This window comes from Acanthaster planci, linkage group LG20, assembly GCF_054643075.1.
Source record: "Acanthaster planci isolate LZ-2023a linkage group LG20, COTS_SCS, whole genome shotgun sequence".
Lineage (NCBI taxonomy): Eukaryota > Metazoa > Echinodermata > Asteroidea > Valvatida > Acanthasteridae > Acanthaster > Acanthaster planci.
In genome coordinates, this window is record NC_141796.1 from 4680501 (window position 1) to 4694242 (window position 13742).

At 38.3% G+C, this 13742-nt stretch overlaps 1 protein-coding gene across 6 annotated transcripts in view; it reads right to left on the reverse strand.

Moving 5' to 3' along the window:
- madd (MAP kinase activating death domain) overlaps positions 1-13742 on the reverse strand; it is a 142280-nt gene that overhangs the window by 107368 nt on the left and 21170 nt on the right. For 5 of the 6 annotated variants that reach the window (XM_087130426.1, XM_087130428.1, XM_087130425.1 and 2 more), the window contains exons 6-11: positions 11151-11231; positions 9088-9420; positions 7247-7387; positions 4821-5010; positions 3951-4111; positions 3488-3529 (exon numbers count right to left, since the gene is read on the reverse strand). In XM_087130426.1, the coding sequence (XP_086986552.1) occupies positions 3488-3529; positions 3951-4111; positions 4821-5010; positions 7247-7387; positions 9088-9420; positions 11151-11231 (948 nt within the window). The remainder of the gene's footprint in view (positions 1-3487; positions 3530-3950; positions 4112-4820; positions 5011-7246; positions 7388-9087; positions 9421-11150; positions 11232-13742) is intronic. The other variant, XM_087130427.1, reaches the window with a different exon arrangement.

Consider the following 13742-nt stretch of genomic DNA (forward strand, 5'->3'; position numbering starts at 1 on the left):
TCACTCTTTCTATTCAAAATAAACTCACAATTACTGGTGCACTTCTACACTGCCCTTGATGATAATGTTCATACACAATCGCTATGTGCTTGCAAAATACAATAAACAAGTCTCCTTGCCAGTACAGAAACAGACCTCTAGTTGCTACTGTGGTATGGTCCTTTGGTCACTTCACACACCCATACCTTTTTCGAGCAAACCTGCTGACAGAGTTGTTAGCAGTGCCCCAAATAACCTGAAATTAGCTACTATACCATTCTTCTACATATGGCTTTAGTTACTTTAAATGTGCTCAAAGAAAACACTGGTTGGTCTCCAACAATCTTATCTTTGAAGAGGACCTTCCACTACCTGATAATCCAACTGATAAGAGCATTAATTTGATATACAAAGGTCATTCAGTATTAGACATACATGTAATTTTACCGTTTGCACAGAAAAATGTACAAGTGGGGAGAGAAATTATTCAAGAAACAGAACTCAGAAGTACACTGATAAGTGTTTTTTTACTGCAAATAAGAAATATTACTACACAAAAACACAGGAACACACCTGTGTTTCAGAAATTGTCACTGTATGTAAGTTAAGGCCTAAAATCAGGCAAACATCTGGAAGAAATGACATTTGTACATTCATTTAATCTGACCCCGATTTTATAGTATGGCTTTAAACAAATTAGTTATACTTAATCTGTGGATGGTAATTGAAAATGTAATTCTAATTCTGTTATGTTCTGTTCCATCCCAATCTGATGCAAACCAAAACCAGAAAAATATGAAAATACATGTTTTTCTAATGTTTCCTGCAGTGGGGCAGTAGTGTGTTGAATTCTAATTAATTTTGGATTTTTTTTGCCCTGCCCGACGTGTATTTTAACACTGTATACTCAAGTGCATGCTCTCGACGGCTTGTGAAAAAAAACACAAAGTTTGGTTTAAAGAACTGCCAAAAGAGCATCACTGGATCATTTTGAACTCCTTAGGATCTGTGGAACCACACCTCAACTATGAGTGACTAATTGAGGCAATGTCATATACATTACAAATGATTCAAGTACACTGTCTAGCCTTTCACATCAGATTTCAGATACTTTCATAAATTTGAGGGCGAGAATGTCTCTCCTAGGAACTAAAACAAAAAAATTGGGGGAATTTATGTGCTTATGTTAAAACATTGATTTTTATCTGATTCTAACCATGCTTTTATGGTTTGTACATGTAAATCAATATTCAAAGTGGTTGATCAAGTATAACTATATACCAGAAAGAGCCATGTACACACATAGAGCCCTGGTAGCCTGTTTCCCCTTATTTAGCGCAAAAAAGGTTTAAACTCATGAATCATTTATAACAAATCAATAGCATTACCAGTACATCAAAACAAGCAGTTTTGAACACGATATAGCTTTCATTACAACTTTTTCCTTTCTTTTTGCTCAATTTATTGTGCAACAATAACATTCAATTTCACCATGCAAACAAACCTGTAAAGTACAAGTGGTTTGGAAAGTAAAGTAGTATGTTTTGTGGTGTCTTGTAGTGCAAAATAGGCTGCACTCATTCTGCATGTAAATATCAGATTTATGCATGCATAGTCAACTAATGGTCAAGAAAGAAAGTCTGCAACATTAAATGTACAATCATTTCAGATGGTTATCGTTTCTCAAAATCAGTATCTTTGAAGTGGAACAAAATTTCTTTCAATGAGTAGATTGGAACATTAAATTTGGAGCACAAGAACGGCTACTGCTGGGTTCCTTGTCCAGCACCAGCAGTTTTTGAAAAGGAGGAGGTACATGTAATTGTGAGACCATCAGGCATCAGCCATTAATAGACTGATTCATTAAGTCCTGCCCAATAAAATCATTATAAGACCTGCCAAAGTGGAGCAGCGGCCAAGTCCCCTCAGTTGAAAAAGTGAGAGGGGGACCACTGGTCCCTCTGACGTCACCCCTCCCCCCTGCTTCTCTACTAATGTCCTTATATCTTGTCTGAACATACCCACTGCAATCCATTCATTGCCAATTCCATGTTTGATAAAAATAATTCATATTCCTCAAATAAAGGACACCATACCGTGGCAAGTCTCAAATGGCAGTTTTAAAGTACTTTACTAGTAGCATTAAAAAAGAATACTCTGAATATCAGCTTAAATGTACGTACGTTTAACTGTTATAATCTGTCTTGAATACTGTATTTTCATTGCCCAAGAATAATCAAATGACCAGATGACAAAAACTTATGTCACCCTCACCACTGCAAATCACATCTTGATTTCAAAGACTAGTCCCCTGCTAACAAAGCAAACCATAATGCAAAGACAATTCATTGGTAATACCATACAGCTGATAGGCCTAATACAGTGGAAGGCCACTATAACAAACATGACGGGGTCCACACTAAATGTTTGGCATAGCGGTCATTCGGTATAGCGAAATTTACTGTCGAACATTCCATTGCCATATTGAGTAGCGCCCTCTCTTGTCTAACCGAAGTGTAACCTCTTGTGATACTGTGGTTCGCTGTTTGCTGGTTTGCTCTTCGCTGTTAAGGTCTCTAAAACTGTATCTGTTGATTATTTTTGTTTTTTATTAAACTTAAGTGACAAAACTGATTTCAAGTTTATCCTAAAAGTCCTGAAGCTACCGCTCAGGATCGATCTCTGATGCATGCTGTGGCAAATCTCAGTGGCTTGTGTAATCTTTAGACTAATGTTAGTACAATGCCGCGGTGCGAGTGCGGTTTTCTTTCACACCTGATCATGCAGAGTCGCAAAACCAGTGTCCATTCAATATATGTACCGCTGGCAGATTAATCATGCGAGCCCTGGCTGTTACTATATGACGACTTCGAACAAGTGCCGACCAATGTACCCAGTTTCTCAGCTAGTTAATTACAATTAACTCTCCAACAACTAGTGGCTTTCCCTTCTAATCCTTGTCACTTTCAAACATAAAAAATCATGACATTCAGGAATTACAAACTGTAACTGCATAGTGTTTGGTAGGTTTTGTGCACAAAATATTGGGAGCCAAGGACAATGTTCGGTACAGCCAATTGATCAGTACAGCGGTGTTCCACTGTAGTAGTAAATTCTTGTGGGAACATTAAACCGACACTCTAATAGGATCAACTCAACTGTTGGAGTGCTGTGAAATATTTCAACATCCAAAGGACTAACTTCACATATAATTACTCTCTGCACCAATGTCCATATACACTGTAGTATTGTATCCAGGCTCACAAACAGCAGTCAATGCTCAAGATTTGTTGTGTTACTTGATGTGGGTTCTTGGATTTTCATCTTGTACTGGCAGGTTCTTATTCATTGTCTCTATTTCTTATTACTGACATTTTTTCTTTTTTGAAACTATCATGAAGAAAATTCCATGGAGTAAAGATTGCCCAACAATATAGACAATAAAAGTTTACAACATGTACATGTATGTATATATAAACATGTAGTAGAAGACACAAACCATGCATACCCTCCAGCCTGATGTAATGCAAAGCTCTTCACCATCTGATGACTGCAGCAGGATATTATGGGATATAGGTTGGGCATGACAGGAAATAGGAAAGGTATGGTGGGAATCAGGTGTTGAGGGGTATGACATATCGAGACAAGTGACATTAATTATCTACAATAAGGTTTTTACAAAGCAAAACAGTGGTTTTATAACATGTAACATGGCACTGAGAATTAAAAAAAAATGAACTGTTAAGTGGCTTAGATATCAATGCTCAATAAAGACAATTCTACAATTACATATCTTAAAAGGCTAATGATTTTTTAATTTGAATTTCAAGTACAAATTTTTAAGTTTCTATCATTAAAGTTTCATTTGCAAAGAGTAAAATTATGAAACTGAGGAGAATGGAGTGTATCACAGCATGACATAACACATGTAACGTGATGTTCACATTTATAAACTGCCCATAATCATTTACCTCTGGTGACGTTGTATCCTGACTACTTGATGAGTCTGTTTCTGGAAATGAGTAAGCTGAGTCACTTTGTGACATATCAGCAGGAATCTGTAGTGTATCAGGAGGATGGTAAATTTTAGTCTCATCCACCTGACTTCTTAACCCTGAAGTTTCTTGATTATCTGTCTCCATGGAAAAACAAAGGATAAAAGAAAAGAAATTTAAATCTGGAAACAGAATTGGTGAGCAGGAGAAAAGCAAATGTTTCATTGTGCTTGCTCACCGTCTATTAGGGTGGGTGGGTGGGTGTTTGCTTAAAATCTTGTCACTTTGGCCAGTTTAATTGCCCCTCCCATGATATCTTTTATTGTATTCATATTTATTAACCCACTTTCAATGTGTTTTACACTCATTATTCTCGACTGATTTCGAATTTCCAAATCAGCCTCTGGGGTCAAAAAGCTGCAATAATGAACCATAATACAGTGTGTTTTAAAAAAGGAAACCAACATAAAGGTCTTCATTTCTTGGACATGGCTAAATATTTTGGAAATTAGCAACCACAACTTATTAACTAAGGATGTCCTCTTTCTTATCACACCAAGAAATTAAATTTACTGTCACAGATGGGTGAGCACGAAGCACTTCAATCAACCATGTCAGAACTGGTTTTGCACGCGATTCATTGCAACCTAACTCCAACAATTTTCATACTAAAAAAAAGAAAGACCAGTGTTCTTTTAACAAAATTTTAGTTCAGTGATTTAACATTTGGGTGTTTATGCCTGTCTCAACCTAACCCCATTGTCCTTCACAAAAAGATCTTTAAAAATTGTGCTTACAGAGTACACAGTGTATCAAAAATAAATGACAAAGTGTTCAAATACTGACCTAAGACGTCTCCATGGATGTCACTATTCATCATATCAGTAACAAAGTCATTAAGTGAGGAATAAGAAGAACTACTACTGCTCCCTCCATCTGACTCCTCTCCACTTTCATCAGTAGGGTTTGATGAATCAGACCAAGCCTCATTACCACCACTAGCTGGAATCCCTAAAGTGCAGTTATCAAACTGTACCTGTAATAAGTAAAACAGTTGGTCAGTATACCAATTGCAGCATGTTCACTAACAAGTGTGCTGTCTATTGCAGTGTACATGTACACACAAAATATCAAACCATTTCCAGAGATGAAACTATTTTCAGTGATGGAATGAACAGTGTATTGGAAAGATGGTATAAACACATCTCAAATTGATAATTTACAGGTATAAATCTGACTGAAATTGGCATTTATAACATTTTTAAAGGGTACATGTACCAAAATCAGACAACTGAACTGCAAAGTATGTACATGTACATGTAGGTTAAAGAAATCGGGCTGTATGAATCAGTTAATGTTGAATATTACTTTCACAGTAAAACTAGTTAACCACTCATATGACCAGTGTATGCACTGAATCAAACTTAGGAGTGCTACATAAAAAACCATCATTCTACATTTAGTGGCACTACTGGAGGTGTGAGTCATACCAAACTTCACCGAGCTGTTCCAAACCAAACTCAGTCCTATCATTTGCTTATCCTTGCCAGCTATATGTATGTATCCTGATTTCCAAGGACTCAGACTTTAAATCAGTCTCGGACAGTCAGGACTCAGACATGGATTCCAACAGTAAGAACTTGGCTACCTCAAGGACTAGGCCTGAGTCTGACCATATTTTAACTTTACATGTACTTTACTGCAATTTCATTTAGTGAAGACTGTGACACAGTTTTCAATTCGTGCCCCAATGCAAATGGAAAAACCTGTACATACATGTAGGTGTGTGTAAGTTAAGTACGAACTAGTTCTATAAGCAATTGTAAACTGTGCTGTGCAGACACACACATACATGTACATGTTCATGGTAAGTGCACAGGTACGCTGTACATTGTACAAGTACATGTACATACAGTACATGTACATGTACGTCATTGTGTGGGTGAACAACAGCGTACAGTACCCGTGAAGCTGGTTCACAAATGTAGACTGGTTCCCGCCACGTACATGTACATGTACTATCGACGCCCTTCAGGCAGCAAAGAGAGGTCAGACTTGTGGAATCGGTCTAATGAGACTTTTGTGCCAAACGATCAACTTCAGTACCGTGGTGCATGTATTTAGCATAACATGATTAATCTTGAACTTCAAACTTGGGCATTACTTTTTCAATTTGTATACCCTAGATCCATTTTCATGAATCTGTCTGCTGAAAATTGATAGTGTGAGGATTAAAACGGAAACCTGCAAAAATGTATGAAGCTACAGCATGAGACTGAGGCTAACAAATGTGCATCACCTGGCTAGCTCATATGTCTGCAACCAAAACAGGCTTCCAAAGTTATAGCTAGTGGCTATGGCTTTTATCAGCATGCCCTTGTACATTTCCAATGTGCAAAGGCCTAGACCTAACCATAGCTTTCTGATCATCCTCCAGCACATGCATATTGTTGGCTGGCTCACAACACGTTTTGCAAGCAATGCCCGTGATCAATCATGTCAGCATATCCAAACGATTAAGTTCCCAATCACATGGAGTACTCATGCTTCAAAATGGGCAAAAAGCAAGTTTTCCCCTCAGTACATTTAAATTGAAAAAACTGTAAACACTAGAAACAATGTTTCTTCAAGGCAATGAACATTTTCTAGTTTGAATCTTATGAAATATGCGCTTTGACATTCTTCAAACAAATAACTTTATTCACAAAGGAGTTGAATTGGGGATTTTGACATTTTTATTTCTTATACTTGGGAAGCCTTAATTTCAATTATAAAAAATGCAGATGAAATCTTTCATTCTTTCAGTTGAAATGCACACTACACATTTTGTTGTTGAGTGCACTCCACCTCCAAAGGCGGTCAGAAAGTTAATCTCCAATGATACAAAATATGTCTCAGTTCTCATAAAGTTGAACGCCAATTTGCAATGTGAATGTTCTTGTTATGTTTCCTGATATGTTAAGATATTCTTATGCTGGTCAAGGTTAAAAAAGGTCAAATAAATTCTGCTTCGAATATCCATTTCAACTGTACGGATGTGTCGCTTGTGAATAACACTCGTGAATTGGTGTCAGTATTGAGAACACTAGGCCCAAAATTAGGCATTCATAAAAGGATGACTCAGACTCGGACACAAGGACTCGGACTCAGACAATAAGGACTCAGTGTCAGATTTGGACTCAGATGGCATGGATTCGGACTAGCGTAACAAGGACTCAACCACAGTATTGCATGATTGTTTAGAACAGAAAGAATCAAAATATTGCACAGACCTTGAAGTTGATTGGCTGTAGTTGTTCCAGATACCACTTGGGCTTGTCACCAATGAGTTGAGGGTCATACACTCCAGTGTGGATTCGTAGAAATGTCACATTTGTTGGGTTCAAACAGAATTCACCAAAGAATTCCACAGCCTGCATTAAAGAGAATACATTAACTTCTTTTTGTAGACTGCTACTACATCTACATTGATGTTAATTTCATAATGCCAAAACATTTAACTGTCCAAATATAACTTATAGAATATTTCATACATTAACAGATTACAGTCACGCAAATATTTTCAATATGTCATGCCAAATCTTCCCAAATTAACTGAAACTATGATTCTCTGTTTATTTTTTGACATTTATTACATGAAGTTTTGCGGCTCATATACATTTAAAAAAGCTACCACTCAACCATAATAAACTCCCGTCTCGCCTTAGGTGTTGTTCATGGTTAACATACAAAATTTTGCATAATAAATTGTGTTGCCATGTTGTTTCATTATCTGTTCTCCAAGCTGATATGGAAGGGAATGTGACTTGAAGCTTTTCAGATTTTAATTACAGTCTACTGTGGTGTGCTTCCAGTAAATAGAAAGAAGTAACAGGATGATTGAGATGATCACATTTTTCGAATAGTTCTGTGACACTTATTCATATTAAATGAGGTTCTGTGGCTAATTTGTTTGTCAGGTCAAGTTGATTTGGTTTGGTTTAGGCATCTTGTGAAAACTTGAAATCACATACAACAAAGAATAAGAAAAGACATAAGAGAAACCTGATAAAAAAATCAGAAAATTTATGCGTCTGATACAATTAACGTGTAGTTTTGCGTGGAAGATTATTTTTCATCAGTCTATCGGTAATCACGTATGCTTAACACACATAAACATGCATTACATGTGTAAACAGAAAAGGGACAATTGTTTAAATGACCATGTACTTGTAAAGTATCAACAAGAAACAACATTTCATAACATTACAACACGCGTTCTATTTGTCATTTCAAACAACTGCCAACTTTTGGCCTTAAGCAGTTTTACCTTATTACATTTTTTATTCACTCCTTTGATGTATTTGTCATCCATCACATACTATTTCCCATCTTTCTAAAAATAACATGTTGAAGTTCTACAACTGACTTTGCTAAATTTGTCAAGTTCGTCATTTGTTATCGTACATACATGAATTATATGTACATGTAATATATTAACCCTAACTGCTCAAAACCTGCCATACTCCAACGACAGGTTTTGTGAGGTTTTGGCAGGTTTGGTACCCTACCTGAGGAACTTCTTGTTGAATTTTGTAAGACTTGGGATGAAAGGCCCAGGGAGATGATGTTGGATTCTGTGTGAGTTGGGACACACAAGGGTCACTGTGCGCAGTGTCTGGCTTGCTGTACCAATTGTTGGACTACGCTTGATTTTGTTAGGTTTGGTACTGTTCAGTGCAAGTCATCCTATACTGCATAGACCCATCCATACCATATCACTCAAACTCTAACAGGCTCATTCTGTGGGAGTTTATCGGGTTTGGTACAGTGACCTGCATGTACAAGTACATAGACAAGTACATGAACCTGTTGGATTTTGTGAGGTTCAGTATGCTTTCTAGTGCAGGAGCCTAGGGGGTTAGGGTTAAAGGAGAAGATGCATTTGTGCCCAGAGTATTCACTATTTCATGTTTTGTCGCTTTTAATATAAACCTGCGAGCTTACACATACAACTGTTTTACTGCTTCCAACAATGCAGTATATAAATAGTCAACGCCGAATAGACACATACATGTAGCATGTACATGTATAAACAATAAGTGCATTATTTGATGCATGTACATGTATGTACCTGAGTTGAGGCAAGTCGTTCACAAAATCTGGTTAAAACACCTCTTGACTTGAGGAAACTGTGAACTTGGAAGGCAACCACAGGTCTTGGATGTAAACGCAGGGTCCGTGTATGCTCGTTGTGGTGTGCCATCACATTGGGAGAGTTGAAAAATTTCACCATAGCAACACGTGTTGCCACATCAACAGAGTCCACGTCATTGCCATAAATGAAGGGATTAAATCCTGTTTCATCAGAGAAATTCTCTCGGCGTCGGCTTATGGCTTCAACTTCTCCTCTGGATTGCTCAAAGTCTTTGATGGGTGGAGGACTGAGGCTCATACTAGCCAAGGCCTGAGTCAACAGAAAATAAATACATGTACCATTTATAAAATGCTCAGGAAACTGTTTGTTAAAATCTGAATGTAAATAATGCAATAAAATGCAATAAATTAGGCCTGGAATGTAAACTCCACTAAAACTAGAGACACACGAAAGCTGAGTACATAGACCTCAATGCACACACATGTATACTTCAGGTGTATGTGTAAAAGCTAGAAAATATCCTGTACATGTACAGTACAACCCCCAAAACCACTGCGGCTACATGTAGAACACAATGTAAAAAACCTCAAAGCACACCATAATACAGAGTTAAAACCTCTAGTTGACTGAAATTTTACCTGAGGTAGAAGGAATCGGGCAGAAGTATTGAAAAGGAATACATGTGTTTGAGCACAAAGGTGGCATGGCTGTGCAATAAATATACACATATTCATTTTGAAAAACATAATTATCAGTGGTTACACATGCACATGTAGGCATACATTGATACAAAGGCACATATACACACACACTTGTTACTGGGTTAAGGGACACGCATTGAAATATAACACTATGGGGACCCAAACCATTACAGAGGCATTTTTCCCCGCGCCTGGTCTCAACTAATTTAAGAAAGTAAATAGTCCCCTCACCGTGGTGAAGGCCTAACCCACATACATGTAAGTCCACACTGTGTCAATGTTTTAGGTTAAATGCTGTAATGCCCCTTCAAACTTGTTCGTTTAGTTTGATACACAAAAACCATCAAGCATACTTTGGATTATCATTAAGGTTCATGAAAGAGGAATACATTCATCGTCAGTTATAATGAGGTATTTCCCTGTACCCTGACATTAAGACAAGTGACTAAACACCATAGAGCTACACATAAAAACTAGCGTGCTGACTCATGTACAAAGTGATGCCTGCTGGGCGCATCCATGTGCACAAACCCATGGAAAACTCAACATTTTGTACGACTTTTGTATAGCTATTTGCATATCTGCGTCTGTATTCTGAAACAACATGTCAACAAAGCCAAAACGCAAACAACTCAAAGGCACCATCAGTTAATGAGCATTTCAGTTTGTTCTGCACTAAAAAAATGCGAAACGCTGCACATGAATTTTGCCCTGACCTTTTTTCATTGGATTTTACCCAATGTGCACGACAGCCGCTGCTCCATCAAGGGAACATATTTTCAATTTAGCTGAACTTATTCATCCAAGGACAGTTGCTCTGAATGTGTGCATCTTATTCAAAAGACGCACTGGCATTCGCATATGTTGTACTTGCGCATTGGATTTAGAATATGTAATTCGATGTTCATTCTCTCTGATTTCGAATGTTCTACTAGCACACAAATGGATTCAAAATGTCTGCTACCGGGATGGAATCAAATTTTCTCCACACAGAGAATGTGAAGTTAGCGTTTTAGTTTTTGTATACACATGTAGCTCTATGATCAACATACAAAAAAATCAATGCAGGGTTTGTTTCCAAAATATTAAACACAACGCAGGTCTGGAAATTTTTCTTAAAGACACAAGGAAGTATTTGAATTTAAAAATGCACTCAGAGTAGAAAATTAATTTGTTTTCAAAAGGAAAAACATAAAAATAAGACATGACTATGAAGGGAATGACCTGTATATCTCCTGGTAATCCTAGACCTGTGAGATTATGTACAAATTATGTACAAATTTTTTCAGTACAAATATAGTGCTCGTAAAAAATGGGAAAACCAAAATGTGCATGTACCTGTTTGAAGTGTTTCTTCAGCACTGATCCTTCTGGCTCGGGCAATACTGGAACCTCTTCATGACTTCCACAGAATGTGATCTACACGATATAACAACATTTACATTATGCTCATCTGCTCCTTATCGTTACATACATTCTAACTACTCAACCATATAATGGTAAGTATGCACAGTATGTTTGTGTTAATCTGATAGTCACCTGTAATCCCACCCTATTATTTGTAGTAAAAAAAGTAAAAACTTTATCTTGCCAACAACCCAAATTTTAAGTTTCAATGTACGTATATCAGCAAACACAACATTTTTTTTCTAGCCTTATTACTACTATGAGTGATATATTATGAGTTTCAAGGGTGAAACTGGAGGTAGGCATGAGTTCTCTTCAAAATGGCTTAGGTTGTATAAATCTTTCACTTCTTTGAACAAAGTGCAATCTGCCCCGAACTGCAGTGCACCCTCAATCGGCGAAAAGAAAAACAGGTGGTTACAAGTGGGTTCTTGCACGCATTCTGCTTGTATGCAAAGACCATACGTGTCACAATAAATTAGTTACGCATCAAACACGCATAAACTTGCGCGTCAAACAAGCATATACTTGCGCACCTCACGGCGCACCTACATGTATGCAGTGAGTACCAAAAAGTCACACCCTCATTCGTTCCACTCAGAGCAGATAAAGTAGCAAAAGCTGAATAAAAATTCTGGGGTAAAAATCACTGAAATAAATCATGTGAAACCACAAATCTGCAAACAGAATGTATGGGTACACTATACATTTTTGATGCAGCCATACTTGAAGATTATTTTTGGTGGTTGAAAGGTATAAGACCAGGCAGAAATGTGTATGCTGGAATGGTGAGAGAGATTGTGAAGGGAAGGTATAAGACCTGGCCGATATGTGTATGCTGGAATGGTGAGAGAGATTGTGAAGGGAAGGTACATGTATAAGACCTGGCCGATATGTGTATGCTGGAATGGTGAGAGAGATTGTGAAGGGAAGGTATAAGACCTGGCCGATATGTGTATGCTGGAATGGTGAGAGAGATTGTGAAGGGAAGGTATAAGACCTGGCCGATATGTGTATGCTGGAATGGTGAGAGAGATTGTGAAGGGAAGGTATAAGACCTGGCCGATATGTGTATGCTGGAATGGTGAGAGAGATTGTGAAGGAAAGTTATCAGACCTGGCCGATATGTGTATGCTGGAATGGTGAGAGAGATTGTGAAGGGAAGGTATAAGACCTGGCCGATATGTGTATGCTGGAATGGTGAGAGAGATTGTGAAGGGAAGGTATAAGACCTGGCCGATATGTGTATGCTGGAATGGTGAGAGAGATTGTGAAGGGAAGGTATAAGACCTGGCCGATATGTGTATGCTGGAATGGTGAGACAGATTGTGAAGGAAAGGTATAAGACCTGGCCGATATGTGTATGCTGGAATGGTGAGAGAGATTGTGAAGGGAAGGTATAAGACCTGGCCGATATGTGTATGCTGGAATGGTGAGAGAGATTGTGAAGGAAAGGTATAAGACCTGGCCGATATGTGTATGCTGGAATGGTGAGAGAGATTGTGAAGGGAAGGTATAAGACCTGGCCGATATGTGTAAGCTGGAATGGTGAGAGAGATTGTGAAGGGAAGGTATAAGACCTGGCCGATATGTGTATGCTGGAATGGTGAGAGAGATTGTGAAGGAAAGGTATAAGACCTGGCCGATATGTGTTGTTGAGAGAGGTTTTGACATGGAGCTTTGCAAATACTTTGACGTAAGACTTAACCACTTCGGACCGGGGCATTTTTCAAAGTTGAGGATGCTGGGCCGGCATGACTATCATTTTTTCCGTTTTCAAAATCCTTCAAAAATTCATCATTCCATTTGACAGTCGTTTATAGCCGCAGGGAGTAATCTTCAGGCACTACTCTAAGTTGACAGGTGACCTTCATTGATGCCCGAATATTTCAGCCAGGCCTGCAGCCTTGTAAACAGAGCCCAGATTGTGCGGTGTTATACAGCTGTCTTTTGTTCACGAACCTGGCTCAGTGCACTGCTGACCTCTTTTCAATAGGGGCCAGATTAGCATGCAGCGGTGCTGTGTGGCTCATCGCTGCGGTGGTGGAGAGCTTTTGTCCCCGGTGGTAATCCGCTTGCTCTAAATACCCCAAACCCTGGTATACGGTTTCTAAATAACGCTGGATTATCACCACTTTTGAGAGCGAAAAATGCCGGTCATGCCCAGCAGCCTGGTCTTTTGTTAGGAGTACGGTCTTTTGTTACAGGGCCCTGTTTCCTTTGTCCGAGTTCGGAGACCCCGGCCACACATATAAACCATACGGCTCCGATCCCGGAGTCCCCGGCTGGTAGTGGTTAAAATGAATTCTGCTCCATTTGATTTGCACTGGTAACCAACCAAATGTCCACCAAATGCACATAGTATGCCTTTTAGAATTATCCCCAAATAATCAATTTTTATAAATCTGAAGGTGCTAATTTGTATTTTACATACATACATTATCATTGTCACTCTTTTAGAAGTTTTGAAAAATGGCATGCGGAGTTGCATTTTGGTCCATTTCATGAAGAACATGCATTATG